Raw genomic sequence first — 27830 nt, forward strand, 5'->3', positions numbered from 1 at the left:
AATACAACAAACCAGAATACTGCATATTTCCTTCACTTTATCCTGCACCTTTTCTGCAATAATACCCAGAAACTGGGACTGAATGCTTCAGAGAGGCTGGCAAAACACAAAATTCCTAAGGATGATCAAGGCATGATGCATTTGTCGCAAAATGTGCAAGCCTGGGGAGGAAAAAAAGGAAAAAGCTAAAGCACTGGACCCTATCCACTTATATGCTTTTGTGCATTTATGATAAGAGCGCAACATCCAATACATTTCTTATCACCATGTGTATGTTCTCAGTTTTTCTAAAATAACAGGTCCTCCCGCTATTTGCAGTCAGCATAGTGCTACCAATTATTTCTATCTATTTCTATGTAAAGAAAATGCAGAGAGGGCTATCATAGAAAAAGTGTAGAAGTTGTTCAAAAAAATAAAATTGAAATATTACTGTCTGTGGTGAAAGCTTAAAAAAGGACACGTGATTCCCCGTAGTTACTGGATAAGTGGGAAAGCCACATTATTAATGAATGTACTGCTTTAAGGATTATTTCCTAATAAACCTTTAAAAAATACATATAAATTAGGTTTTAATATGTGATGCACTTTGTGAAAAAAATTACAGCTGACTGTCATTTGTTGGTACATGGTTGGAGGCAATTCATTGGTTTGCATATATGAAAACTATTTTCATACATGAAAACAAATGTGCGCTGTTATTATAATTGCTACTGTCATGAGAATATTCATGAATATCTTACTTGTGTGTAAAATGTTGGTTTGAGGTCAGACGGGATTTAAGCAAAAGCTGTTTCGGCCCGTTGTGATTTATTGATGATCAGAGCCTTGTGAGAGCGACGGGGGTCAACACTGTCATCGTGTTTTGATTAAAACATCTTCATACTGAAATATGTGACACATTTCTCCTGGCTATATCAAACAAGTAAACTAGTACAGACAGCAGCAAAACACTCAAATTGTTCTAATAAAAAAAAAAAACAAAAGTGAAAATTGTTGGTATCCTCGCATCTCTGGAATTATTGTCAATAAACGAAAAAAATAAAATTATAGAATCATGCCAGTGTTTCTCGTTTTCCCTCCTGTTACATCATCTTTCCGTTTTAAATCACAGAATTAGCTAAAGGTTTGTTTTCTGCCGTTGGCCACTTATGCATAAGAATATAAATTACCATGGTGTGTGACAAAATGGGCCCAAGAAATACAAAGTGCATCACCGACGGTCGTTTTATGTTAAATGTACTGAAATGCTCTAGTATGGAATCTTACTTTAGGGCCTAAATGCCAAACCTAGGATGTCTGCCCTTTGTCACATCTGCCCTCTAATGTCCCAGGCCTGTCACTCTGATTCCTTGATACTTGATGTGATCTGAAAGGGAGAACTCGGGAGAGCCAAGCAGCGCAGTGATCACCATAACCTTGACTTCCAATAGCAATACTAACTCCAAATCTGTCAGTCACATCGAGTGTATCAATCGCACCCCCTCCTTGCTGTGCTAGCTAGCAACAGCGAGGAAGCCGGCTTTCTGGCTTTTTCGCTCAGTACTGAACAAAACATATCAATGCTGCAACAACTGTAGATAAACTCTAAATTTGTCTTCAAAAAGACTGTCCAGTGTATCAGTGATTATGCTATAAATGTCACAACAGCAGAATACAGTTTAAGGTCACTCAGTATTGTACATACAGGATAATGTGTCATTGTGTCATCTCCATTCTCTTTTTCACGTAGGTTGAGGTGAGCATTTATGAATGTGCCCAATGACTGCTTTGATGATCGATGTAAGTACTCAAACTCAATCTGTGTACAATGTTCCACATTTGAATGGTCATGTGGCACTAAGACAAGGCATGATGTGCTCAATGACGTCTAGCAGCAATGCTTGTTTGTCGTAGCCTGGACAACTTCTGATTTGAACATCATTAACCGTCATCGAAACACAAGTCAAATCAAAAATACGTGAGACGAACTAATCTGTGCTATCAATCTAGCGTAAACCACTATCTCACAAAAATTGGCTATGCTACTCTGAGCACTTAGTCCTTCAAAAATGGAGTATAAATGTAAAAGTGAAGGAAGGTGGGGACATCCCAAAAACAACATCATATCATCGTAGCAGTCACAAGTGTTTGTCCTCCTCTGCCACATCTGTGCAAAGACATGATCCATCAGCCATCGGAAAGCATCTAGGTAGTACAAGGTCAGCAGTGGAGGTGAAGATATTGCACAAGCAGACTAACGTCAACAGCTCCATCGAAATGGCACATCGCAGGCGTCACACTGAAGAATAAAACTCTTTTTTTTTCCACATAAATGAACACGGTAAAAAAAAAAAAGAAGTCCAAAAACACGCCCAGTTGACGACTTCTTTATTGCAGCACGTTTCCCTTCTTTTTTTCGATATCTATTTTTCAAACACCCACTTACTAAAAAAAAGAAAAAAAAGTTGCGATTCTCTGTTCATCATTTGCGAGGAGCGGTTTTTAAGAGTCCGTTTTGGCAGTAAGTTTTTGTTCAAGTTGGGAAAGCCGGGAGAATAGATGGGTCAAACCGGACAGCCATGGGTTTTGTTATGCTTTTTTTGAGGTTATTAGAGTCCTGTGCTCTTCTTCTTCTGCCCCACCCTGCCTATCCCCTCGCCGCCAGCACAGTAATATGATGATCACATGCCGGAGGCACCCAGTCCCATGCTGGCGGTGTGGCTCATGCAGGGCAGTGTCTGAACGGTCTTGGGGAAGTCGTGGGTGAGGATTCGTCCGTTCTCTCCGCCGCTCCCGTTGCCACTCATCCTGGTCAGGGTGGAGCAGTGCATGGCGTCGTTGATGGATTGCTGTTGGAAGCAAAAACATCGCAATTAGCCCACAGATCAGATTTTGGTGTATTTGTGCACACATGCGATATCTTGTAATCAAAACGGTGAATGCAACAGTTTGAGCTAACAGCACACAGATAATGTCTGCAGAGAAGTTCAACTTTTTTCCAGTCTTTTTTTTTTACGTTAATACACGCACAAAAGAGTCTGCTGCATGTACCTATGTTACTTTTTGAATATGAGGCACGCCCAAAAAATCTGGAGCAAGTAAACTGTTAAACATTCCTTATCAGTTATATTTGCCGGTGTTAAAATTGGGGTACCAGACATTGTGCATCAAATGTCCCAATTTGTAGCAGGAGGAGCCGAGTGAAGGGAGGGCAGAGAGAAGGGAGCTGAGGCTTCACTTATTGGTTTACTAGCTTCATTCTCCAGTCTAGCGCAATAAAAGCCACTGGGCTCGAATGCTGACTTAATGATGTGTGATGCTTGTGTGTGTGCGTGCACGTGCCCATGCGTGCCACTTCGCTATCTGTCCGCATTCTATAGCTGATTAAATCGGGCAAAGCCAGTGCGATCTGGAGCAACCAGTAAGTGCTGCACGGGGATTGGAGAATTACACCGGCCTCTAATTGGAATGGTGTTGTTGTTTCTTTCAAGTCAAACAGCATAAAGGCACCGCTGGACTAATAGGCTCCTCGCCATTCTCTTCAGCATACTGATCAGGTGGCCCCTTTGTGGGCTGATTAAAACATAAGAGATTTCATGTAGACGATCACTCCTCGCATTCAGCCTGCCTTTTTTTTGTTTACATGAAAACGATATCAGTGCGCCCCCCTGGGGGGGCTTTGAAGCTGGAAGAATAAATCAGAGGCTGTTTGTTGTAAATTGATCCACGAAGCTGATAACTAACAGCTGCTGAAGACCAAACCTCACATCTACCAGTAAAGTATAAAGCAACAAGTCCTGCATTTTAGATCTGTGAACATAACAGCAGTTTGAGTTAAGACTTTTCGAGGTCAAAGCAGTGATGGAAGACATGCGAGCCGCACGACGTCTGCCTTATGGTATACATATAAACGATGTTCACCACAATGGGGCCTGCGTTAGCGAGACAGTCAGCAAAAAGAGAAGAAGGAGTAGGGCAGAGAAGTGCTCAGAGGGACAGAAGTAGATAGATGTACCACTGTGATTCAAATTGCCTTTATACCTGTGCTGTGGTAGATTATTGTAATGGGTTAAGTAATGGGTTTTAACAAAAGGCCTGTGAGGAACATTGTGCAGTGTGACATCGAAAAGCAACATGTGTACTTAACCACACAGTCAAGAAGGAAATATTAGTTAGAGAACAACATATAGTGACAAATAATCCATCTACATATAAATTCAAAGGCAAAAACTAACTACATAAAAAAAATGCTACATGCTAACAATCCTGCCACATTAACACATGAAACTCTAAGCAACTGCTCTGAAAACTTACTTCTCGAACGTGACGAAACAGGCATAAGGGCAATTTTGGAATCAAGTGATTGAACAACACTGCAGGAGATCAGTGACATAAAGACTGAGCGAGGGAGCGGCAGAGGTAGAGAGAAGTACAGGAGAGCGTTTGCACTGGAAGCCGTGGGAGGCCCTACTGTGATCACGGTTAGATGGGCGGGGAGGGGGTGTGGAGGCAGATGTCATCATCATCATCATCATCATCATCATCATGGCTTGATCACAGCGTTTCCTACCCCGTGGCTGTGCTCTGCCCTTATATCTTAACAGTGTTGTTGGCGTACAGGCCGTAGCTCTGCAGCTCTGTGTAGGGGGCGCTAGCACCACTGTCTAAGGCTGAGCAGTGAAAGGCCTGAGCGGCTGAGGCAGCAGCAGCTCGCGCGGTGGACACCTTCATTCGGCGCGACTCGGTCCTGGACTTGTAGCAGAACTCCACCAGTGCCACCAGCATGGCCAGGCCCAGGCCTCCAATCAGGATGTAGAAGACTCCCGCCACATTGCTGAGGCTCAGAGCGCTGGTCTTGTCCTGGGGGAAGGAGGGCGGAGAGAAGTCGTAAGGAGGCAATAGCGGCAGCAGTATATGACATATAATTGGACTCTTTCTCTCTCTCTCGCTCTCTCACACACACACAGACAAATTTAGCTATAAACTAGTTTCACAGACAGAAATCATAAGTGAAACGACTCAAATGGAGTACATGTACAGCAAAATGACAACTATAGACAAAAATATTGAGCCACCGCTGACTTCTTTACAATATTCTTAGTAAAACTGAACAAATTGTGCAATAATTTATTGAAACTTGTGGAACCACACGTTGAAATACTATATATATTACATTTGCAGTGTGTTTGGTATCATTATCATGCTAAAAGAAAAAAAAAAAAGATGACATTGCACAGTGGAATATAATCTACTTTTCTTTTCTGCATGTCAAGATATTCCAAGGTTTTGAGAATCACTTTTAAATTTTTTTGCCTGTCAAACTGTGTTATATTTGACATTTTTTGTAGATTCAGGTAAAGAATTGGAAACAAATTATGTGTTTTGGCTAAAGTAGTTCTTTGATAAGCTGACCGATATATGTAGACAAAACATTGGTTCAACCCTGGACTTTGGTGTCTTTTTATGCTTGAATCATTCATAGATCACTGTTCAGCAGCTTCAGGAACTAGGAATAGATTGAAAATGAGTGAAAGAAAGGAACAAAACAGCCTGTAGAACCATTGGCCAGGAAGTCTGAACAATAATCTTGTTTCTTGGAAATAAACTGTTAAGAAATGAGGGTGGCTCGAGATTTTTTTGCACAGTACTGTTTAACCCACACTAATCCAAACCAGTAGAAACCCACATTGTAAAGAAAATGCCCCAACTATTAAGGCACATGAAGACAAGTTAACATAAAAGTCGACAAGCTAAGACACACATAACCACACAACAAGAAAATAGCAGGGATAACAATATATTTCAGAGGCCTGGCTCACAAAGCAGTTTTTAACTTTGGATCTAACTTTGGCTTTCTTATCTTGGTGAACTTGGGGAGGAGACCTAAGAGGGGAGGGGGGGGGGACCTTCTTATAAGATACAAGCAGCAGCAGTAAATACTGCAAGTGTTAAAACGATAAGTGCAAAGGGCACAGAGTTATTCTGTGAAACTGGTTCAGTGACTTTGCTTTTCTGAGAAAGTTAACTCATAAATATTTGAAAGATCTTTGTGTGCGCGGTTACAAAACAGAAGCCCTTACAAACGGGAGGTACTACAAAAAAAAAAAAAAAATGTTCGGCATGCGAAGGTAGGACTCAAAAGGCAGTTTGAAGGTACGATGAGTCAAAGTTAGAGAATGGTGTTCCAGTCAAAAGGCCCGAGTGAATTTATGTTGGCACAGACTGATGCCCACTGCAGGCTCCAATGATTCATCAAAACATCCTTAAGCATGAATCGGGCTTAGGAACGCTCCCTCAACATTTGGCTCATTTTATCACCTGTCCCTATAAAAAGGATATCATGAATAATTTGTAGTGCAGCTAGTCTTCTCTCAAAGCCAGTACTTCCAAAAGCCACAAACAAAATCTGCCGTTGCAAGTTAACTACAATGATGAGCTTTTAGTGACTGCTTAGATTTACATAACTTACTTATTCTGTCGCTACAGGAACAGAACATTTGAGGCTAAACTGTAACATCTGATGACACTATCATATACAGCAGACAAACTGAAAAAAGCTTTAAGTTAAAAAAAAGAAATCAAACTTTACAGAGACATCATAATAAAACACTTTGAGATTATGCTCTGTCTTAGACTAAGTTGGGATTTATTGTTGTCTTCATGAGAGAGGAAGGCAAAATTATTATTTCCCAAAACAGACTTACATAGCACATTAAAATGTCAGCAGTGATATTGAACCCTGTTTAATAACCCTACACAAGTGTATATTCTTTTTATAGTATTTCATACTCTACCTGCCTTCAAGTGCCGTGTATCTCTAATTCACTTCCTGCCACTTTGTGCGAACGTCAAGTCAAATTTCACACTTTTATTAAATTGTAAGTGGCTGTTTGCGTGAAATCCCACCTCTTGCATGTGCTCTGTAACAAAACTTTGCTGTTTATCCACTGTTTACTGGACTGAATTTAACTTTTAATTAACGTTAACCATATTAGAGGCTTTCTTTATATGGAGGCTAATATTCTGATTCTATTAAGGAAAAATCCAAATAAAGAAAAAGCTCAGAATAAGCAGGTGGAACTGATTACGCCTCTTCACAAACCTCTCAGAAAGAAGAATTTCATCACGTAATGTTCACTTTCTCGTTTTCTTTTCCTGCACACGTTCTTTGTTATGACGTAAATGCATGAGAACCAAGAGTGGGGACGCAGCGGGTAGCTGATCAATCGTGTGCTACAATAAGATAGCCACTGAGGCATGTGTGACATTTTCATTTCTTCTGCATGTCACTCCGCTCTGATTAAGTGCACGTGCATCCTCGCGTAAACACCAGACCGTATTAAGTCATGTTCCAGCATCTGACCCCAAATTTTCAATCAGACTAAAGATAGTGCGTGCATGACTATGTGCGACTCGCTTTGTGTGGCAGGCCCCAGATAGCATTTAACACTGACTTACATTTTACACAATGTGAAGTCAAAAACATACAAATTACAGTTTTCTTTTTAAATGATAACTTTTTGTTGCGAGGAAATGGGTATAGATAAACACACAAACACGCCCCATAACACATGCATTCATGTGACAACAGCACAAACAAGTTTTTAGTTTGACATTATTTCATATTATGGTTTGTTTATCTCTGCTGCAAGTGCCCCTAACGTTACATCTGTTATCTGCTGATGATATACAGAGGACATTAATTATTAAGGCTTGAATCAGTGAACCTACCAAACTGATATTTTCTGTATATTAAATATTCTTTTTCATGAAATTATGTGGGGAATGTTTTTTATCACTCAAATAGACACATGGAAAGTTGAGTGGTTTTTAGCAACTAAATAAAACTGAGGCATTAATTTGTTTGCTCAGATAAACTGACTTTAAACCAAAGTGCAAAACTGAGTTTAAAGTCTGTCCAAATATGTAGATATACTCTATAACAGGTGACGTGTGCCAAACTATGTGCTACGGAGGACTGAATCTGCTGTTTTATTCCCCAAACACACTAGACTAAATCTTGAATTTGTGTTCAGTCAGCTGAATTTGAAAGTCTTCCAATTTATTAGTTTTGTTATATTAAAACTGGAAGAAAATTTTACCACTTACTCACTTACAGTAATACATACATACATACCCCCCCCCCCCCCAAAAAAACCCCCTAATGACTAGCTAAAGTGTTTTACCACTCCACAGTATAAATATGCTCGCAGAGGGTAGTTAAAGTCTGAGTTTTTCAAGAAGACGATTACAGTGTAGTGAAATAAAAAGCTGAATAAGTACTACAAGTATGCTGTATAGAGATAATGCTAAATAATTAACACTGGACCGTTCCAGGTTATTTTGTGGCCACAGAAAACAAATAAAGTGTGATGTGGTTAGTTTGAAATCCCTCTGGGTGCTACTAGGATTGTTAGCTTTGGAAAGAGAGTGCTAGCTTAACTGCTGTTAGCTCTTGCTACATTGTTAGCATACAGATCTGAGAGCAGCATCAAACTAATCACTGAATTCGATCAAGCAAAAAAACTTGATCACTTAATTTAAGTACATATGTGCATATATAACAATAAAGGCTTTTAATTAGTCTGTGGCAAGGTGGTTCAGTGGCTGTCATCTCACATCTGGGTTTGATTGTGTGTGGGGGGTTTTCAGGGTGCCTTGTTGTTAGAGTAATTGCAGTCTCTGTCTGTGAGACACCAGCAACCTGTTGAATCTTAACCCTGTCCCTGACCCAATGTCAAACTGGGATATAAAAATTGTATGTAGTCACTATGAATGCACCCAGTGCTTAGCAAAGTCCCACTGTGACTCTTTAAGCTTGCCACTTTTGCTATGTCTTTGAAACCAAATGTACAAGTGAGGTGGGGATTTGGCAGAGGAACTGGATGAACATAGGCTTGCAACAAAAATGTAGCATACCCTGATTGATCATTCACCTGGACGATGACCAGCATATAAGCATCTAAGAAAACGAATGGATCACAATGGTGTATTTAATATGACTTCAAATTATCGACTGAACCTATAATTCCATCGGAACAGTTTTTACTAAGGTCTGTTTTCAACCAGAGGAGACGTCTCCTGCTGGGGGGAATGCAGGTTTATGGCTTTTCTGCAATTACTTTACTTTTCTTGAACACACTATTGTTTATATACAGTTTATGGCTGGGATAGGCTTCAGCTCCACTCTGAACTCTACAGAAAGCCTAACCTCAAATGTAACTCCTTGTAACTACTGTGATTTTGTTTGTAACATGCTCCTTGTAGACTGAGCTCTTCATGGTACATAGTTTGACACTTCTGCATAAACTACCAATAGAACTGTCGGTACAAGCAATGGGAGAGTTCAGTGGGCCACACAGAGGTACATAAAGAGGTATCTGAAGTAATACGCTAAAGCTTTTCTGTCGGGAGAAACTCCTTTTTTTTTTTTACAGTAGATAACAAAATTCTAATGCATGCAAGTGCAGTGGGCAGACTTGATACAACTCCGGGTTAATATGAATTGACATGGCATCCATATATGCATACCTTAAATTAAAAGCGTTATGCCAGGATTATTATAAAGGCTAATATATAAAGGCAAGGGCCAATAGCTCATGTCTCATCTTTCTCACTTCATGCCCTTTTGTGTTTCTCATTCCTTTCGACAAAAAAGATTTATGTTCAAAAAGCCTGCTTGAGTAATTCATATTTGATCTACTGCACAAATATAATGTTATCCTAACACTTTGTGTGTGTACATTTGTTTGCAGGATTGGACAAACCGTTTTATAAGGATTCCTTCTACCCAGATCCAAATGTTTAACAATTAATTTTAACAGTCCTTGCTAATCCACCACACATTGTTTATTTACACACTGGGAACGAACAATAAATCTCTGACAACACAATCTCATCAGAAGGAAGAAATAAACAGCAGAGTACCACCAGAGTACTGGCCCAATTATAAGACAGTATTTCTGGTAAGTACATTTTTCAAAGTGGTGGTGGTGGTGGTGGAACTGTCGATGCACTTGCACAGTAAGCTGCATTGAGTTCATTTGCTTTGGTGTTGCTGAGAAAGCGAGATTGAAATTATCCCTCGGCATTTATCTGCTAGTATTGATCAACACCCCAGCCGGCCTGTTTCAAAGTGAAAATATGTACATTTTGAAACAAACAAAAATAAACTCATTTCTCCCTTGGTAATCAAATGTGTTTTATGCAATAAACAAAACTTTTGATCAATCCAGTAAACTTAGTAGCAAGACCACAAGGTGGTCTCTGATGGCAGTCTGGGGAGCTGTCAGTATAACTATCATAAATTGATGACTGTTGTAAAACTAGTCCAAACAGGAATTCATAAAATATTTACAAAAGTATTGGGCCACACCTCTTAATCTTTGAAATCACCTGTTCTCAGTACCTTTGCAACAGGTGTATAAAATCAAGTAGCCATGCAGTGTGGTACTGTAATAGGAGACCACTTTTGCAATAAGTCCATTCATGAAATCTTATCCCTCCTAGATCCATAACTGTAATGTAACTGTAATGCTGCAGTTATTTAACTGTGCTGATGTGCTGATGTTAATGCTGCAGTTATTTAACTGCAGCATTAACATCAGCACAAACGCTGTGTGCCAGGAGCTTCATGGTATGGGTTTCCAGCTCATGGTGGCCCAGTACTTTTGTCTGTATAGTGTAGCTAATGAATTTTCATATGGTCTAAAAAAGATCTGATCAGTTAATGCACATAAAATGAAGTCATCTTGTTGTCCTGGATACACCTTTACATTAACATTTACGTCATGTTTTTTTTTTAAGTGGAGCAAAAGTCTAATAGATAATGCTGTGAACTGATGTTAATGACTCACACTGCAGACTTTATGACCCTTTTGTGACATTAAAATTACCATGCCATTTCCTTGCCATTCATATATGTGCACAGGCTTAGTTTAAATAGTACAATCTTTCTTTGCTGGCAAAGGTTAATGTTAATGTTAGAGTAGAAGTGGATTGGACAGGCGGTCAAGTGGTGCCTCTTTTGATCACGGACAGCCCATAAAGACATTGTTAGATATTATTAAACTACAAATACACAGTTTAGCTGGAAGAAAATGAATGGATGGACAGATGTAACAATCTCTTCGCTGTGTACTTACATAGTAGCAAAGTGTTTAGAATTCATTCTCCAGAGTGAAAGCTGAAGTAGATAAACTTTAGAAGAAGTGGCTTTCATTCACTTTGATTTGTGCATTTTTATTGGTTTCCTATTAATTCAAAATTAAGGTAATTAAATCCAAATATTTTGTTTCTGTAGAGAGATTGCAATAACAATTCTTTCAGACGGAACTGAGATTTATTATATTCTTCTTTAAAGGTAATGATGCATGGAAAAACATTGATAAGAAAATTTTGTTTGTCTATTTTAATGCATTTTTCAACCATAAACAGGTGAGAGTTATCCTTAAACATCATCTTATATTTGGGCTGCCAGAGCCACATGGGGAGTGCTGCTAAGTGCAGCGCACTTTGGGCTGGTCTAGTATTAAAGGAGGGTTGTGCTGCGAGGTGCTGTGAGGTGCCAGGTTCGGGTTGGAGACTAACCTTTCTTCCGGAGTCCTTGCTGCCACACTCCCCTTTATCGTACCACCATTTGTTTTTCAGTTTGTCTAAGACGGCTTGCTCATTGAGCTTCAACACCGCTAGGTTTACTGGGATTCTTCCAACCATAAGGGAATAACATAAATAACATATTATACCATGTTATTTTATGTTATTAATTCAGAGACATAAAGAGCAACAAATAGATACACATGCCTGGATTTGCTTGTTGTCAAAAAAACAAAACAAAAGAAAAATGTCACACAAACCACACCCACGTGCACACAAATATATTGCAGAAACATCATTAGAAACATCAATCAAAGTGATATGAATTAATACTCCATCTAGCTCGGTTAGTTTGCTCCCTAAGGCAGTAGATGTGTATTACTATATCACTTTGGGTAACCGGCATACTGCTTGCACTCACTTATGCCACAAGGCTTTCTTAATTTGATCTTTTCCTATTCGAAATCAACCATGTTGTACAGCTAAACTTATAGTCCCAGAATGGATGCGTGGGAGCCACAACACAAAGAACTTTGCCGTTTTAATTAGCACTGATCAATTTTAAATCAGTGCTATTTTGTTTGAGCAGGGAGACATGATGCAAAAATTCCCCTCTCTATGGATTTCAAATTCATCCCCTGCCGGCCAAGCAATCACCCCCCTCAGTCCTTTCCCTTTGCTCTTCCCCACACCACACAGAGAGATTAAGTGTTGCTGGAGTGGTGGTGCAGCGCGGGCCTGCCGGTTACCCCTCTCTTCCCCTTCCCCCACTTCCCACCCCACCTCCCACTCTCAGTGGTGGTGGGTTTACCCGCAGGGTTTATCAAACTGGCTCTGACCTTGGAGTCCCCGCCCCCGCTGCCGCACTCTCCCTTGTCGTACCACCACTTGTTTTTCAATTTGTCCAAGAGGCCCTGCTCGTTCAGTTTTAACACTGCCAGGTTTACTGGGTTTCTTGAAAATAATATAAAACGATAACCATTAGGAGACACTCTATGGGACAGATATAAAGAGATTGGTCGTATGGTGGTGGTGGTGGTGATAATGAAATGCTGACTTAGAACTGGAAGCACTCCTGCGTTTGGCTACTGGTGTTAAGCAGGAGCGCTGGCTTTAGGATGCACGTGTTAGTCACATACCTGCAATGGGGCTTAAACACTGAGTGCCAATACAGTGGGTTTTACCAAGGAGGGGCTTGCCTCAGAGAGAGGCAGAGCAAACACTATAAATGGAGATGCTTTTGGATGCGGAAGTCTGACTACAGATGGTAATTTCCTTTCAGCTGCACCAGCATACAAATTGCTATGGTAACTAACCTATCAATATTCAAGCCATAACAGCATTCTTGTGAATAGAAGCTGATGCTGATTAATTTATAAATAACAGCAGAAACAAATTCCAGCAGAGGCTTCGACGGTTTTAACTGCTACGATCACTTTCACGATAGCTTTATTTCCTCTAACTGGCTGAAAAAGATGTTGCCTGACCGAATGCAGACACATCACCCAAAGCACCTCCCCATGGGTAGCTCTGTCTCTCTCTGGTCACTGTGTATTTCCTAAAGCTGCAAGGTTGAGGACAAAGACTATCCATCCACAAATCACAAGAATGCCAGAATCTGCAATCAGAATTTGCATATAAAAGTAAAGATTACAGCCTTTACGTGATTGCCTTTTTTTTTTTTTGCTCAAATCAGCACCAATTCTTCTGCACAGGAACAATTTAGTTTGTCGGCATCCTGCCTTTCTCATCACTGAACACAGAAGAGTCTCTACCCCCAACCTGGAGGACATCACACAGCTGTAGGGAAGACAGTTTTTTTGGAGCTGGTAAAACCTCTAAATTCTTTCTTAGCCTGGCAGACTCAGAGAAACAAGAAAGAAGTCACGAGAAGAATTAAAGTGGACATGGATGTTGTGGAGAGTGATGGTTTGGTTGGTTCAGCGTGAGCAGATGTCAGGGAGGTTACTGAATGTTAGCGGGATGGTGCAGACCCTGAAGATTGTATATGTCAGAAATGAAGATCAGAATTTACACAGAACGTCAGAGCAATCGACAAGAAAGTGATCTCTGAAGACATTCCTGCAAAATGAAGAGTTATTTTAGGGGTTTTTTTCCTCAAAAGTTCTGTTTTCAATCAGGCCTGCAATGCAATATTAGTGCTATCAGCGCTATTAGTCTCATTTACTGTGTAGAAAAGAAATCTCTACTTATGCAAAAATCTAAAAAGAATGACAGTATATAAATATCTAATTAGGAACTTCTATTGGAACGGGTATCAGTTCTGTAGTTCTGCACAGATACTCTATGAAATTTAAACACGATGAGAAAAAAAAGAGTCAGATTATTGCTTCTCTAATATCCAGTCGTCCGTGCAAACTGATTCATTATCAATGCATTGCAGGTGCGATTGGACTCAGCTCTTTAAATTCATGGGTAACTCATTCATGTCCCATTCCGGATGAGCTGAATACATTTGAAATTTCCTCCTTAAAACCAAAAAAATCCGTGAGTCATTCTAATTGCCATGCTTTAATACCACTCATGCAATCGCAAATATTTGTTATCTGTTAATGGAACTCCATATCAGACATCTGTGACCACAATGACAACTTGGGAATAAGGTACATCGCTAGGTAAATAATTAACACAAAGAGAGCGAGATCAAACGGGGGCCACCCTTAGCTGTTCACCACTCTGTCCCACTGCTATGTTGTGGTCTGGGCCAATCCCGACTACGTGACTCTGAAGCAGATTTATATCAACCTCTTGTCTTATCGTTCATGCAGCATTAAACTTCATTTGCGGAATCTAATTTGTATTAAATTTTAAAAAGGAGCTTCTGATCGAGGCTTTAGAAGCAGTTCTACTCAGCATTCTGACCTCTGGCTGTCAACCAAGGAGGAAACCCATATGAATCCGCAGCGAGTTTGAATAAAATCTTCCCATATGGCTCCTTTCATTAAAATGAATGAGGCCTATTAGAAATAGATTAAAAGCTTCAGATGCCACCAGCTTCTGCACTCTCTCTGTAGTTGCGGGAGAAATTTAAATGGGAAGTTGGTTAAGGTGTTAATGTAATGTGAAATGACAGCTGTTGCTCTTGGACATCGATGGCAGGAGTAAATCCGGGATGAATTATCCTTCATTATGTCAATTATCACATTAAATGTCGCAAAATACAAATTCCACTCTGCTGACTTCACATTCAAGGTGTGAGCTCTGGCTTAAGTGGTAAAGCAGCTATACGGGATTCTTTAAGTTGTAAAATTGCTTTAGGGGGTCGGATTTTTATGATTGGCACGTTTCTATTTTTTGCGTGTGTGTTTGTGTTTAAGGGGGATGATTTGAAGAATATAAAGAGAGTTTGAAATATAATTGGAAGGCAGCAAGGAAGCAAAGTGCTCCTTAAAGAGGATAAGAGATCTCATCGTCCTGCTTTATACTTCTGCTAGTGCTCACAAGTCAGCTGGGAATAATCTAGCTGCGTACGTAGATGTGCAGACACAAATAAAGATGATCAGAATTGAAAACGGGAGGGATCGAGCGGTAAATGCCAGTGCAATATGTGCAAAAAGTTGGAGGATGACCGTGACAATAATGAGATGCCTTCTATATCTGATCAGAGCATTTATACTTATAAGTTAATCTGGTAGTGCGTGCACAAAGCATTCAGAATGCATGAAATGGCACCAAAAAAAAAAAAAATCAACCTAAGCACATAAATATGTTCATAAATGAGCAAATGCAGACCTCCAAATAATCATGCACAGGCACCAATAAAAGCACACGAAGGCTTTTATCCAACCACTGCAGTGGCAAAGGTTTACCTGAGATGGGAGCCCTTTGGTGTGGCAATTCCATAACCTTTGGAGTCCAGGTTGCCTCCCACCTTCATAGTGTCACAGGGTTTCCTCTGCTCTATGTACTCATTCATAGTGGACTCCAGCAGGTAGGCATATTTGCCCTTGGACTTCCTGACTCTCATGACACCCTCGTCTGTCGTTTTGACAAACACAGACGGGTCGGCCGCCTTCATGTAAGACCACATCTTCTCAAACACGGCGATCTTAGACCTCTGACAGCCAGAAATGTTAATAAGAAAAGGGATAGAAGTACAGGGAAAGGGACTGTCAGTATATAAATACTTTATTATCTATCTGTAGAGTGTTAAAGGTAAATGTTAAAATCCTTAAAAATGTCAGGACTTTACTCCCAATTTAACTATTTATGCTCTTTTCATCCAACCCAATATCACTGCAAAATGTGTAACAGACGCAGGTCCACCGTGTCCATTTCACATTTTGCCTCTCCAAAACATGAAATGGACACACACGCAGACGTTGCTGCACTACCAGCACAAGGAGTGAAAATAATTCACGGGAAAGCGTTTAAACAGACATTAGTAACACATTTACATGTATGTACACATTAGCTGCCTAGCTTAATGGTTTCTGGTGATTAAGGACCCTGGAATGTCCAGAAAGTCACTACCGACTTTGTGCCTTTAAATATATTATCCCCCCCTGCTGGTAAGCGTGTACATTTCACGTTTTAGAGAGGCAAAGCGTGAAATGGACAAAGTGGACTGGCGTGTCTGTTACACGTTTTGCCGTGATACTGTGTTGCTTCGTCAGTAGTTACTCACCGTTAGATTGCTGGCAGAGTCAACGGCTGTGTTTTTGTGATTCTACATTTACTGTCCTCTTATAACACTTTAAAATAACTTATACTTCCCAAATGCCGCTAGCTCACAATGAAAATGTTTAAACCCCGGGTGTGCCAGGTTTTGTTCCTCACCCTGAAGAATTCTTTGGTGGAGCCAGCATCCAGCGTTCCATACGCAATCTCTGTCTGCTTGGCCAGATCCTCGGCACTCTCTATAGGAGACACCATCCTCTCCACAGTCAGGAAAGCAGCCAGATTCGCAGTATAGGATGAGATGATGATGAGAGTGAAGAACCACCAGACGCCTCCAACAATGCGGCCTGACAGAGAGCTAAAAAGAGAAGGACAGGATGTTGTTAGTCTGTCAAAAATAGGTATGCAAAGATGCTGTTCACACATATCTTTCACAGACAGAGCCAATTCTGCATTAAGGTGGGGGAGAAATAAATAGGTGGCATCCATCTTTCTCTTTATGGAAAATTCTGCACGCAATCAAGAAGAGCTATCTAAAAGAACCCGGTGATGTTTGCACCATTCAAATGATCCACATTACATCACACTCACTGTATCATTCCTCTTTTCACTAGGCTTGGAGATCATACCCCGGTCTGCTAAGGAAAGATAACCAGCTCCACAAAGGCCCACTCAGCTTTCTCCCTGCCAAATTAATCTCACTTTAAGAAAGTCGCCAATATGGTTTATGCCATACACATTAATTGTTGGGGATTAAGAGACAGACAAGAACACTTAGCCACTGCTCTAATTGCACTTCCAATAAAAAAAAAAGCCAAATTCAAATGCCTGCACTGTGCAGTTCGTTTCCTTGTATCTCTTCACCTCAAGAGAACCCAGTTTGAACAGCAGCAGCAAAAATCATGTTGCATTACATATCAGACCCCCTCCCAAAAAATCACTGAGGCACAGGGTGGCAGAGCTTATGCAGTGAAAATGACACAAATCTGAAACAAAAAATAAAAGGCTTTCGTGATTCACCTTTGTACCCACGACTCAAATGGAGCATGAACATGAAGGCAAGATTAAGTATGGAGGGAAAAAAAAGAGACAGGGAGAGAAGCCGAAACGTAATCATTTAAGATGCTTTTCAGATGACGGGCAGATGATGAAAGAGCAGCCATGGAGCGAGCCGAGAGCAAACACAGAACGGTTGCAGAGCCTTTGAAAAATCAGTCGGGAGGCTGTCTGTGTGTGTGTGGTGTGTGTGTGTTTTGACTTGCTCACTGCTCAAAGATCATATGGGTGTAGGTGAGGTTAAACTTTGACTGCACAGTGAAATCTTGTGCACGCAGCATGTGTGTTGTGTGATGCAGGGCTATATATGTATATATATATATATATATATACACACACACTTGTACCTAGGTGAGTTGGGGACAAGAATAACCCCCTCTCAACCTGAAGCAATGGTTCTCAGACAGAAAAGGGCAGATTGCTCGCTCAGGGTTGCTGCCTTCAAGTGAAGAGGTTCAAGTATGTCAGGGTCTCATTCATGAGGTGAAGAGTGGCGTGGAAGACTGACAGATTGCTGCAGTGTCTGCAGCGATGCAGATGTGATGCTATCCCGGTCTGTCCTGATCGGGAGAAAGCTGAGCATGAAGGCAAAGCTGTCCATTTACCGGCTGATCTATTTTCCTACCCTCACTTGTGGCCACAGCGTGTGGGTAGTGACCCAAAGAATTATGGATACAAGAAAGCAATGAGCTTCCTCTGAAGGGTATCTGGGCTTATCCTTCGAGAAAAGGTGAGGAATGTGGTCATTCATGAGGGGTTCAAAATAGAGAGCTGCAGTTCCTCCACATTGAAAGCAGCTGGCTGATGTGCTTGCTTGCATGGAGCTGTTTTAGGCATGTCCGACTGTGAGGGAATTTTGGGATATATCTAGGTACAGCTTACGGATGCCTCAGTGTCACCCTAGAAGAGCTAATGGAGGTGGAAGAGAGAGGTCTGGGTATTTATGCTCAAAGTGCTGCTACCAAATAAGCAGGAGAAAATGGAAGCGATGATGGATGCTTATTTTTATGATTTACAGATATGTCAACACACTCATATATTTAACATACACAATACACACAAATTTTGAGATACAGATATATAACTTTCTGCACATCTGCAAATAATCCTCCTACAATAATATGCTAAGGTTCTTCAGGTGATATTCATAGAAGTGAACAACCCTTTTGTCATTTATACATTAGTCAAGAAGCAAGCCAGCCAGCATCCATACATCACATTATGGTTACTGAAGTGTCTGTATGATTCCTATAAGATCTTTTTGAATTTTCACAAGAAAATGTTTACTTAAATTTTTTTATTAAGCCTTCCAGAAAGCTCAAATGTTGCCATTGTATGAAATATATTGCTTAGAAAAAAAAGAAGCAGGGGTGTCAAACAGAAGCCAGAATCAGTGGAAGTCTGTTTCTGATTTTTTGGTCAGAGACATTCACAGCAGTGGCCTACTGGAGGTCATTTTGTAGCTCCAGTAGTGCTCATCCTGTTCCTCCTTGCATGAAGGAGCAGATACCAGTTCTTGCTGATTTGTTAATGACCATCTACAGCCCAGTCCAGCTCTCATGGATTAACTCGATGTCTCCTGGAATCTGGCAATGCCATGTATTGATTGTGTGACTAACTATGCTACCTCTGCGGGCTTCAGGTATCACCTCAGTAGTGACACTGACACTAGCCAAATGCAAAACTAGTGAAAAAACAGTGAGAAAAGATGAGGAGGGGGGAAAAATGTCAGTGTCCTCCACCTGTAAATCATTCCTGTTTTGGGGGTTGTCTCATTGTTGCCCCTCTAGTGCACCTGTTGTTAATTTCATCAACGCCAAAGCAGCTTAAACTGATTAACAGCCCCCTCTGATACTTAACTGACCAGATCAATATCCCAGAAGTCTAACTAAATAGGTGTTATATCTCGAGCAATGTATTACTATTTCCTATTTGTATAGGTTAAAAAGGCAGATCAGTACGGTCTAAAAAATTAATTGATAAAACAAGAAAGTACAAATCTCAAATAAGGCCGCTAACAAATATATTCAAGATCTAATATTCCACCAATATGTTCCCAATCAGCCGTTTTCTTTAAAATAAATGAAAGCTCTAGATTATGCTTTGCCGGGATCCACCGTATACCTATATAACTGGCCATCTGCTATTATTCGTGACAACATAGAGATAAAGAGCAGAAATGATGAAAATAATGTTCAAGAATTTCAGAGTCCTTGTAGAAATAAGTTATTTTCAATCCTTTATGTTAGCGTTCAAACTACACGGCACACATTTTATTGTGAAAAGAAGAAGTTAAGTCTGTTATTCTAGGCTGAAACAAGTGAAACGAAGGAGGAATGTGTGTGTGTGTTGGGGGGGACAAATGGCATAGAAGATGAAAAGTAAACTGGATAGTACCACCAGAGGCAGACAAACTCTTTAGCTTTGACTGCTGCTGGCCTCCAGAGATGGCAGTAAACAGCTGTCTAATCCTTCCCCCTCAGTTGCTCTTTTTTTTCTCCTTTCGTTTTTCTTTCTCTCGCCTCCTCTCTTCCTCTCTTTTCCCTTTCCTCTCCGTTCACCCTCCATCTCCGCTGTGCACGCCTGCCTGTCTCTTCATGTGCTGAGAGGGATGCGATTGGGGGGGGGGGGGGAGGGGTGGTGACAGGGGTTTGGCCCGAGACAACAATACCCTACACCTTGGCATTGATGCTGACAAATTCAAGTATGCACGAAAACACACAGAAGTGCGTGCACACACAACACACATATGACCCACATGTGCATTTGCTGCCTTCCCGGGGATGGTTTACTGGCATGAGTGTGTGTGTGTGTCTGAGCAAGGGAACAAAGGGGTCACCATTTGGACGAAGAGAAAAGGGCTGTGTGTGTGCATGCGTGGATGTGAGGGTCGTTTGTGCACCTCAGTGTGTGTGTGTGAGAGTGTGAGTGGGTGTGTGTTGGGCCTCTTGCAGCAGTCCTCCCCATTTGAGCAAAGTGACTGGCAAACACAGACCTGTTTGTCTCTGTTTGTTTCCTTTTGAACTGCTTTCCTTTGAGCCTTCTTTCCGCCCCTCATACATTATTGCACAGCAGCCAACCTTGGCGCCTCAGTAAAAGATTAACTAAGCTGTCCTATTACAGTAAAGGAAATCTTCCGAGCAGCACTGTAATTTCATAGTCATGTTAAGGCAACGATTAATCAATTATTCACTCCGCCTTTAATTTTTTTTATTGTATTGAGAAGAAAATGAATGTTAATGGAAGCAGCAGCAGAAGCACAGGCTCAACCGCAGCGGCACAGGCAGAAATACAATACTTGTGTGTATGCACATCGTTAGTGCTGAAATGATTAAACGATCAATCAAAGTGTCCAGCCACTGACATGTGATCGAGCAAATATAGCGCACACTTACCTACCAAACTCTCTTAACCTTAAAGATCTATTTACCTTCTTTGGCTTCTCTCACCATTACCTTAAATATTAAATTTAAATAAATAAAAAAATACAGTAACCAAATAATATAATAAGTATTTTAGGAGCAGAAAAAGGAAACAGGTCTCATTGGTGTTGTTAAATTCAGTATCAAATCCAAATGAGCCTTTTGTTCTGTTTGTGTATTTTTCTAAAGTCTTTCCTGGAGCGTTTTGCTTCAGCTTCATAGTGATGGAGAGAAAACATGTCATGCAATCAAGAACTGCACCAGGTCTGCGGGAACACTGATTACACAGCTTCTTAAAGCCCCCTCGGCCACCAGGACTCACCACCCGACACCTACCCAAGTTTAGCATTCCCTAAATCAGCTTCTTGCTTACAGTGATGGGGTCCCTCAGGTTTGGCTTGCAGTGGTTGAAAGAGGACTGGGCTGTGACCTCACGTACAGTATTTACCTTTGGAAAGCAGATGTTAAACTCTCTTGTCAGAAAAAAAATCATCTTAAAAAGCTACACACGGCAGACCAGATCTCTGGCTTTGACGTTTCCTACGCGATCTCCACCCACAGTTCCCTGGGAATCTGCTATAGCGCTAAACTCTCATTAGAATTCCCCTGGCTGGCCTCCTCTTTTCGATATGGTAATTAGCAATGACTAATGACTTTAGCAAGTGTAAAAAATGAGCCAGTAATGGCCACATTACAATGGATTAGGAATTACAGAGGTTTAAATGAGAAAGAAAATGGTCTCTAATTATGGTGTGATTCTAAGACAAATCAGGGATGGTACAGGAGTTTTCTGATACGCAGCTTTTTTTTTCTTGTTTCCTTCTTATAAATTAGTAGCCGTATGTTCTCAATGACTGGGAACGGCCACTCCCAGTGTGTTTCCACAGGCGAGCCTTCTTACATGCAACGGCATGAAACAACAGAAACGGCAAAAAGGGAGTGAGAGAGTAGCAAAGTGGAACTGGTGAGGTTATTGCGCCACTAAGCAGAAATATATATATAGATACAATCCGAGATAGAGTGATTATATCTGAGCTAATCATCCCCTGCTCTGGTGAACTGCGAAAAACATCCTTAGCAAAAACAACTCATTAGACGTGGAAATGAAGAAAGCAGTATAAAGAAGAAAGGACCACTATTCAATCAACACAATGAGACTGCAGAAGATAAAGTGGCCGTGCGTATGTGTGTGGTGCAACAACCAAGTCAAGGGTTACTCCATTAGTTATTCTAGCATAATATAGCACACAGGGCTCTACAGTCATAATTCCGAGTTGTGTGTAAACATTATTTGTATTCTGTTTTGAAGGAGCTGAAGGTTTGAACAGGCCGTGAGAACTGAGGTGAATCATTTTTAATACCTTACTTGATGCGTTTGTCACACAGTGCTGGCACAGGATGATGGCCTGCATTACATTTGAATGAAATTAGAGAAGAAGAAGAAAAATAACAACTCCATAATTTAGTCTTTTATTTGGAAGATTAAATGATTCTACTTATATTTCCTCTAAGAGTCCTTCTACTCACTTACTGTATATCACAGGGCTTTTGTTAATGAGCCTTTTCCCCAACTATGCCTCCACTGCTTGTAAATGTTATGGGTTGATAAAATTTTATTTAAGCTTTCTCCACAGTCTCCTTAGCAAATTAAAAAAAACAAAAAACAGGCGGCTCAAATCATGCCTAATTGCACAGGTATGCTGGGATAATTAACCAGAATAGTATATTTATGAGTGCTGAACTTTTTTATGTGAAGCTGCCTCAATATAGGTCGCTGCAGTTGCAGAAAGCACATGCAGGACCCCGGTCACGGGTTCAGAGCTCAGAGCAGACATGGCAGCTTTGGCTTGATGTGCCACACACGATGCTTTTAGTGCACAGAAAGACAACAGACGCACACTTGTCTGACGCTTTTAGTGTGTTCTTGATATTGCCAAGGGAGCCTCGGGGGAACAGTAACACACTACGGCCGATATTGTTGCAAAGCCGCAGGTTTTGCTTTTGTGTGCTTGCGCTTTTGTCGCAAAGACCTCCCAGTTGTTAAGTCTATATTATTTGAGAGCACTTTCATCTCCAAGGCCAAACTACATGTGAGCTTTAAGCATGGAGCACAAAAAATAATGATTTATTAAAGCTTCTCTCTCCATCTAAAGGTCAGCATTACCATGCCATTGAGCTGAAAAGAGAATATTATGGTAATGTTACCAGCCTGAAGCAAACACACCACAAGCTTGTAATTATACTCATTCAAGTAGACTATGGGAAAAAAACAAAACAACACTGACAAAAGCATTATGATTTCAAACGCTTCGTAATTATTTAATGCATGTTTCTTTCAATAAGAAGCAGTGAAGTTAACAGGCTGCTTTGCAACATATGGCTCATTTTGGAGCGGTCGTGCGTGAACGCAAAACAAAACAAAACTTCAGCTTGCAGCCAACGCACGCTGCCGGTGCAAAAGGGAATCGATATAATTGAGATGCAACTCTAATCGTTATATCTGTGTCCGCACACTTGTTTGCTGAATGATGCTGCGGATTGCTGTCTTAGCCTCAAGTAACCTGAGAAAAGACAGTTCTGGCAATCTGTGAGAGTGCTCAGCTCCGCGCCCACACACATACGCAAAGCCTCTTAGTCACTCCAGCTAGAAAAACAGGCAAATACATCACAACTGTTTCCCGCAAATCAATGCCATCAACACGCGTGTAAGCGGACTGACAGTGCGTTCAGGCTTTCTGAGCATTAATGCAAAAAAGAAAAAAGAAAAGAAGATGCTGTATGTGTGCATTTGAGTGAAGTTCTGCACATCAGAGAGACTTGAAGGGAAACTGCTATGATCTTAAAAAAAAAAATCTCTTTACGGTTGCTATGGTGACACACTCTGCACTCTAAACAGTACAGCTGAGCTGAGAGAGATTTTAGTCATCTCACTCCTCCTCCTCTCACTCTTTTCCCTCTCACTACATATATAAGGGCATCCACCCCTATAGTAGAGTGGGCCTGCCATCACAAAGAGAAAACTCTCATTAGGGCTCTTTTCAACTCGCAGGCCCTCTCATAAGCCTCACAGCATCGCATCTTTCCAGTCAAATAACTGGCAGTGTTTACACTGGCCCAGGTAGATTTCCCATGTGGCCTCGAGCTCGGTGTATTATTCATGGTTGCAAGAAATATATCCGTATACTGTCACAGCTTGATTACAGCAAAAAGAAAAAAAAAAGCCCTCTCTGCATGTGGAAATGGTATGTGTGACTGATGTGACAGAGTAAAACGCCTCAGAGGCGATGGTGCCTTTGTCTGTGGTACAAAGTGTGACACGCCAGTGGGGAGTGTACATGGGCTCGTGCGTGCGTGTGCCTCGGTGGTTTCTGTTGGCGAGTGTGCATGCATGTAAGATCAAAAAGTTGCCTTCATGCGATCTCCGAATAAATAAAACATAAGTTGTGCCGTGAACTAAACCGAGCCGTATCTTTATGAATAAATCATCCCTTCCTGAACCCCCCCCCCCCCCCCCCCACTCTCTCCAAAAAAACTGCTTTATAGCAGCTAACTTATTCCACAATTATGTAACTCGGTGGCGTGTAACACAGTCTATTTTCTCAGTGCTCGCGACATTAATAACAACAATAAACACAGTGTGACATCCTGCTTGATCCCTGTGCAAGATCAATAATTCCCTTGATCACAAGAGTTCACCTGGTTCGTCACTGAGGGTTTGGTTAGCAGCCGAACAATAGCTTTTATGTCAGAAATAATGGGTGTGCCTGCATTATGTGGGAAACCTTTAATTTCAAGTCCAGTGTGCTGCGGGTGAGTCTGTGTTTGGGTTGAAAGGAAGAGGAAAGGAACACGTACAATATTCAGTTTGAAGCGTGAGCCATTTTGAAAGCTCTTCTCAAAATGGAATGAAGACAAACCTATAGGGTATCTATATCTAAACAAATAAAGTGATCACATCCTAAATGTTCTGGAAAAATGTGACCCAATGCAAAATAAATGTTGAGTCAATGTTACAACAATGTTAAAACCTGACGATGTAATCGTAATGACATTAAAAGAACACAATAATATAATTGATCGATGATGATCTTTCTATAGTTGATCAGGTGACAATGAGGTTGAAAAGTCATGGATTTATAGCTGACCGGGAAATTAGATTGAAATGTGGTGGATTTTATAGTTTAAATACCACAGAAGTTCAGTTGATTAGAAGTCATAAATTCAACAATGTGTCAGTATTAAACTGCAAAAATGATCAAGACTCAAAGGTAGAATTCAGGTTGACACTAAAACTTTGATTTAACATATTTTCAATTATTGTTTGCGATCTGGGTCGGGTTTCAATGAGACTCTGATAAAAGTTGTCTGTGCTTACATAAGTCAACAAATAAGTAATGGAGGCTTAAGTTGACACATTGACGGCAGAAAGTCAGCATCTCAACAGATGATCCAGATAATCCACGGAAAGCAGGGAAATAATGAACACTATGCTTGTGTTACACATAGTACTTGATCTGAAAATTTTACTGTTATGTTTTTGCTTCACGTAATGCTGGAGAAATGCAGAACAGAGAAATCAAAAATTCCCTGAGAAAACTGAGTGTTTAACCTCTCCTTTTTAGTGCAGTAGCAAAAAAAATAAATACTGACCCTGCTGGGGTTACATTATACGCCTCGTATACAATCCGTTATTGAATGATTCTGACCGCCAGCCTGAGACATTGCTGCTGGCAGGAAGGGTGTGAGTGACAGGGCTGATTTATTTCAGTCTACAGTCATATAACGGAGGGAACGCAGACACCTGAGGACCAGAGTGAACGCCACGGGGCCATGCATTTCAGACAAACGCGCACCTATGAGGAGACACGGACGACAGATGCCGACTTAAACATATCCAAACACATTCACCTGAAGGACACTACGCTCTTTTACTCAAATCCACTCAATATTTCCCTCATTGCATCTTCCCTGCTGCGCTTAAAATGTAGTACAAGGAAAAAACTAGCTCTTCACTGTAACACAAGTATAGTGCTCATTATTTCCGTGCCTTCCATGGATTATTTGGATCATCTGTTGAGATTTTGACTTCGCCTGCGATGCGTTAACTTAAGCCTCCATTACTTTGGCACGGTTCATATGAAGAGTGAGGGCCAAGCCTTGCAACAATACTACAGCTCAATGTTGATGCGATTAGCTAGTTTGATTCTGTTCGCAGAAGGCAGACAACTACAGGGTTAACCAAAGCCCTGTGTTTTATTCACATTTTATGGATGTGCGACTGTTTAGGATGAGAGAGGTGAGGGTTTTTCACCTCTGAAGAATGGAGAACAGAGTTGATTAGCGAATGCTAGGACTGAGAAGAAGTAAAGAACGAGGAAGTTAATGGAGAATATTTTGGGTGTTTATGTTTGTGTGTGTGTTTGTGTGTGGTGGGGGTGAGGGTCACTCTTGGAATCCACCTGTCTGCAGAGATAAACACAAGAAGGGCCCAACAGCACAGACTGGGGCTTATGGGAGGGCCTGACTGACAGTGCTGACATTTAGAAAGAGCACAGTAAACATGGCCTTGCACAGAATAAATAGCAGGGGGAGCAGTTTGGCCAATACACACACACAATCACGTACTGTACGCATTAATGCATCGCATCAGTTTGAAGCATAAATTAATACAAGTGAGTCTATGCATGTGCACAGAGAAACAGAGCTGCATGTACACCTTGATGCACAGGTACACCGTAGACTGTTCCAATCTGATAGCCTACTATTAGAGCGCTGACAAAGAAAATGGCAATAAGTCTTTGCTTTTAATAGAACCAGGCTACACACACACACACACACACACACACACACACACACACACACACAGAGATACAGGCTGACGAGAAAATTAAACATGCCTACTGATTAATCCAGGACAGAGTGGATCATCAGTGTTGTTCCTTGGCCTTTTGTCTCTGATTAAATGGAGAAGTATGAAGAGAGAAGTGCTTCAGGCTGCCTACCACAGAGCTGAATGCACCTCTAGAACAATCTGTTCTCACCTATTAGTAATAAAGGCACAGCGATGAGAGGTTTACAGGCACTGACTGGGAAATGTCAGCAAATTCAGAAACATAATGTCTTTTACGTAGTTTTATTCTGAAATGTATTAATTAACCATCTATCTATCTATCTATCTATCTATCTATCTATCTATCTATCTATCTATCTATCTATCTATCTATCTATCTATCTATCTATCTATCTATCTATCTATCTTCAACCCTACATTTAGGCATGTAGAAGTGGTCAAGACGACGGGCTCGTCTGAGTATTTCAAAAGCTACTGTAATTTTCTCATAACCACATCTAGGGTTTACAGAGCATGGTCTAAAAAAAGAGAAGATATGCAGTGAGCGGCAGTTCTCTGGGTGAAAATACCTTGTTGATGTCAGAGGTTAGAAGAGAATATCCAGACTGCTTTGAGCTGATAGAACGGGAACAGCAACTCTGTTATTAAACTTGTTAAAACCAAGCCATGCAGGAGAGGATCTAGGTACCCCTCCTGTCAGCTACGAACAGGAAACTGAGGCTACAGCCAAACTGAGTATCGTTGGTGACGATGCCCGTCGCTTTATGACCACAGCCCATCTTCTGATGGCTGCTTGCAGCAGGATAACGCACCGTGTCGAAAAGCTCAAATCATTGCTAACATTACAATGCGTTCCTTGTGCTCACAAGACCTCCATAGTCATACAAATCATATCCGTTCAACAGATTACCTTTGGAACGTGGTTAAACAGCACACTTATATCATGGATGTGCAACCAACACAGCTGCAGCAACTCTGTGATGTAATATGTCAATACGGACCATAATCTGCTTTATGTCAAATATTATTTCACATAGTCATATATATCCACATAGTCACTTTGTATATCAGCTGCTACCAAATTAACAAGTTCTTAATTAACTAGTTAGAGCTACAACATCAGACAAATCAATATTAGTTGATGCTTTAAAAAAAACTAACCTAAGATCAGCCAATCAGCAAGGATAATGCTGATTGGCTGTGCTGCTTACATATGTGCTTACATAATAACCAACAAGTGAGTATCTAGGATTTCATAAGCGGTATTTGCTAAGACATCAATAACA

At 40.8% G+C, this 27830-nt stretch overlaps 1 protein-coding gene across 5 annotated transcripts in view; it reads right to left on the reverse strand.

Moving 5' to 3' along the window:
• Window positions 1-2582: 2582 nt before the first annotated feature.
• The window catches only part of gria1a (glutamate receptor, ionotropic, AMPA 1a), a 73360-nt gene continuing 48112 nt past the window's right edge, over window positions 2583-27830 (reverse strand). The window contains exons 12-16 of one of the 5 annotated variants that reach the window (XM_040015704.1): window positions 16375-16573; window positions 15405-15652; window positions 11569-11683; window positions 4705-4839; window positions 2583-2828 (exon numbers count right to left, since the gene is read on the reverse strand). In XM_040015704.1, coding sequence (XP_039871638.1) covers window positions 2661-2828; window positions 4705-4839; window positions 11569-11683; window positions 15405-15652; window positions 16375-16573 — 865 coding nt within the window. In that variant the 3' untranslated portion in view covers window positions 2583-2660. Of the gene's footprint in view, window positions 2829-4549; window positions 4840-10782; window positions 11684-12413; window positions 12529-15404; window positions 15653-16374; window positions 16574-27830 lie in introns of those variants that run through there. The other 4 variants (XM_040015701.1, XM_040015702.1, XM_040015703.1 and 1 more) reach the window with 4 other exon arrangements.

This window comes from Simochromis diagramma, unplaced genomic scaffold (assembly GCF_900408965.1).
Source record: "Simochromis diagramma unplaced genomic scaffold, fSimDia1.1 OVJJ01000685.1, whole genome shotgun sequence".
Lineage (NCBI taxonomy): Eukaryota > Metazoa > Chordata > Actinopteri > Cichliformes > Cichlidae > Simochromis > Simochromis diagramma.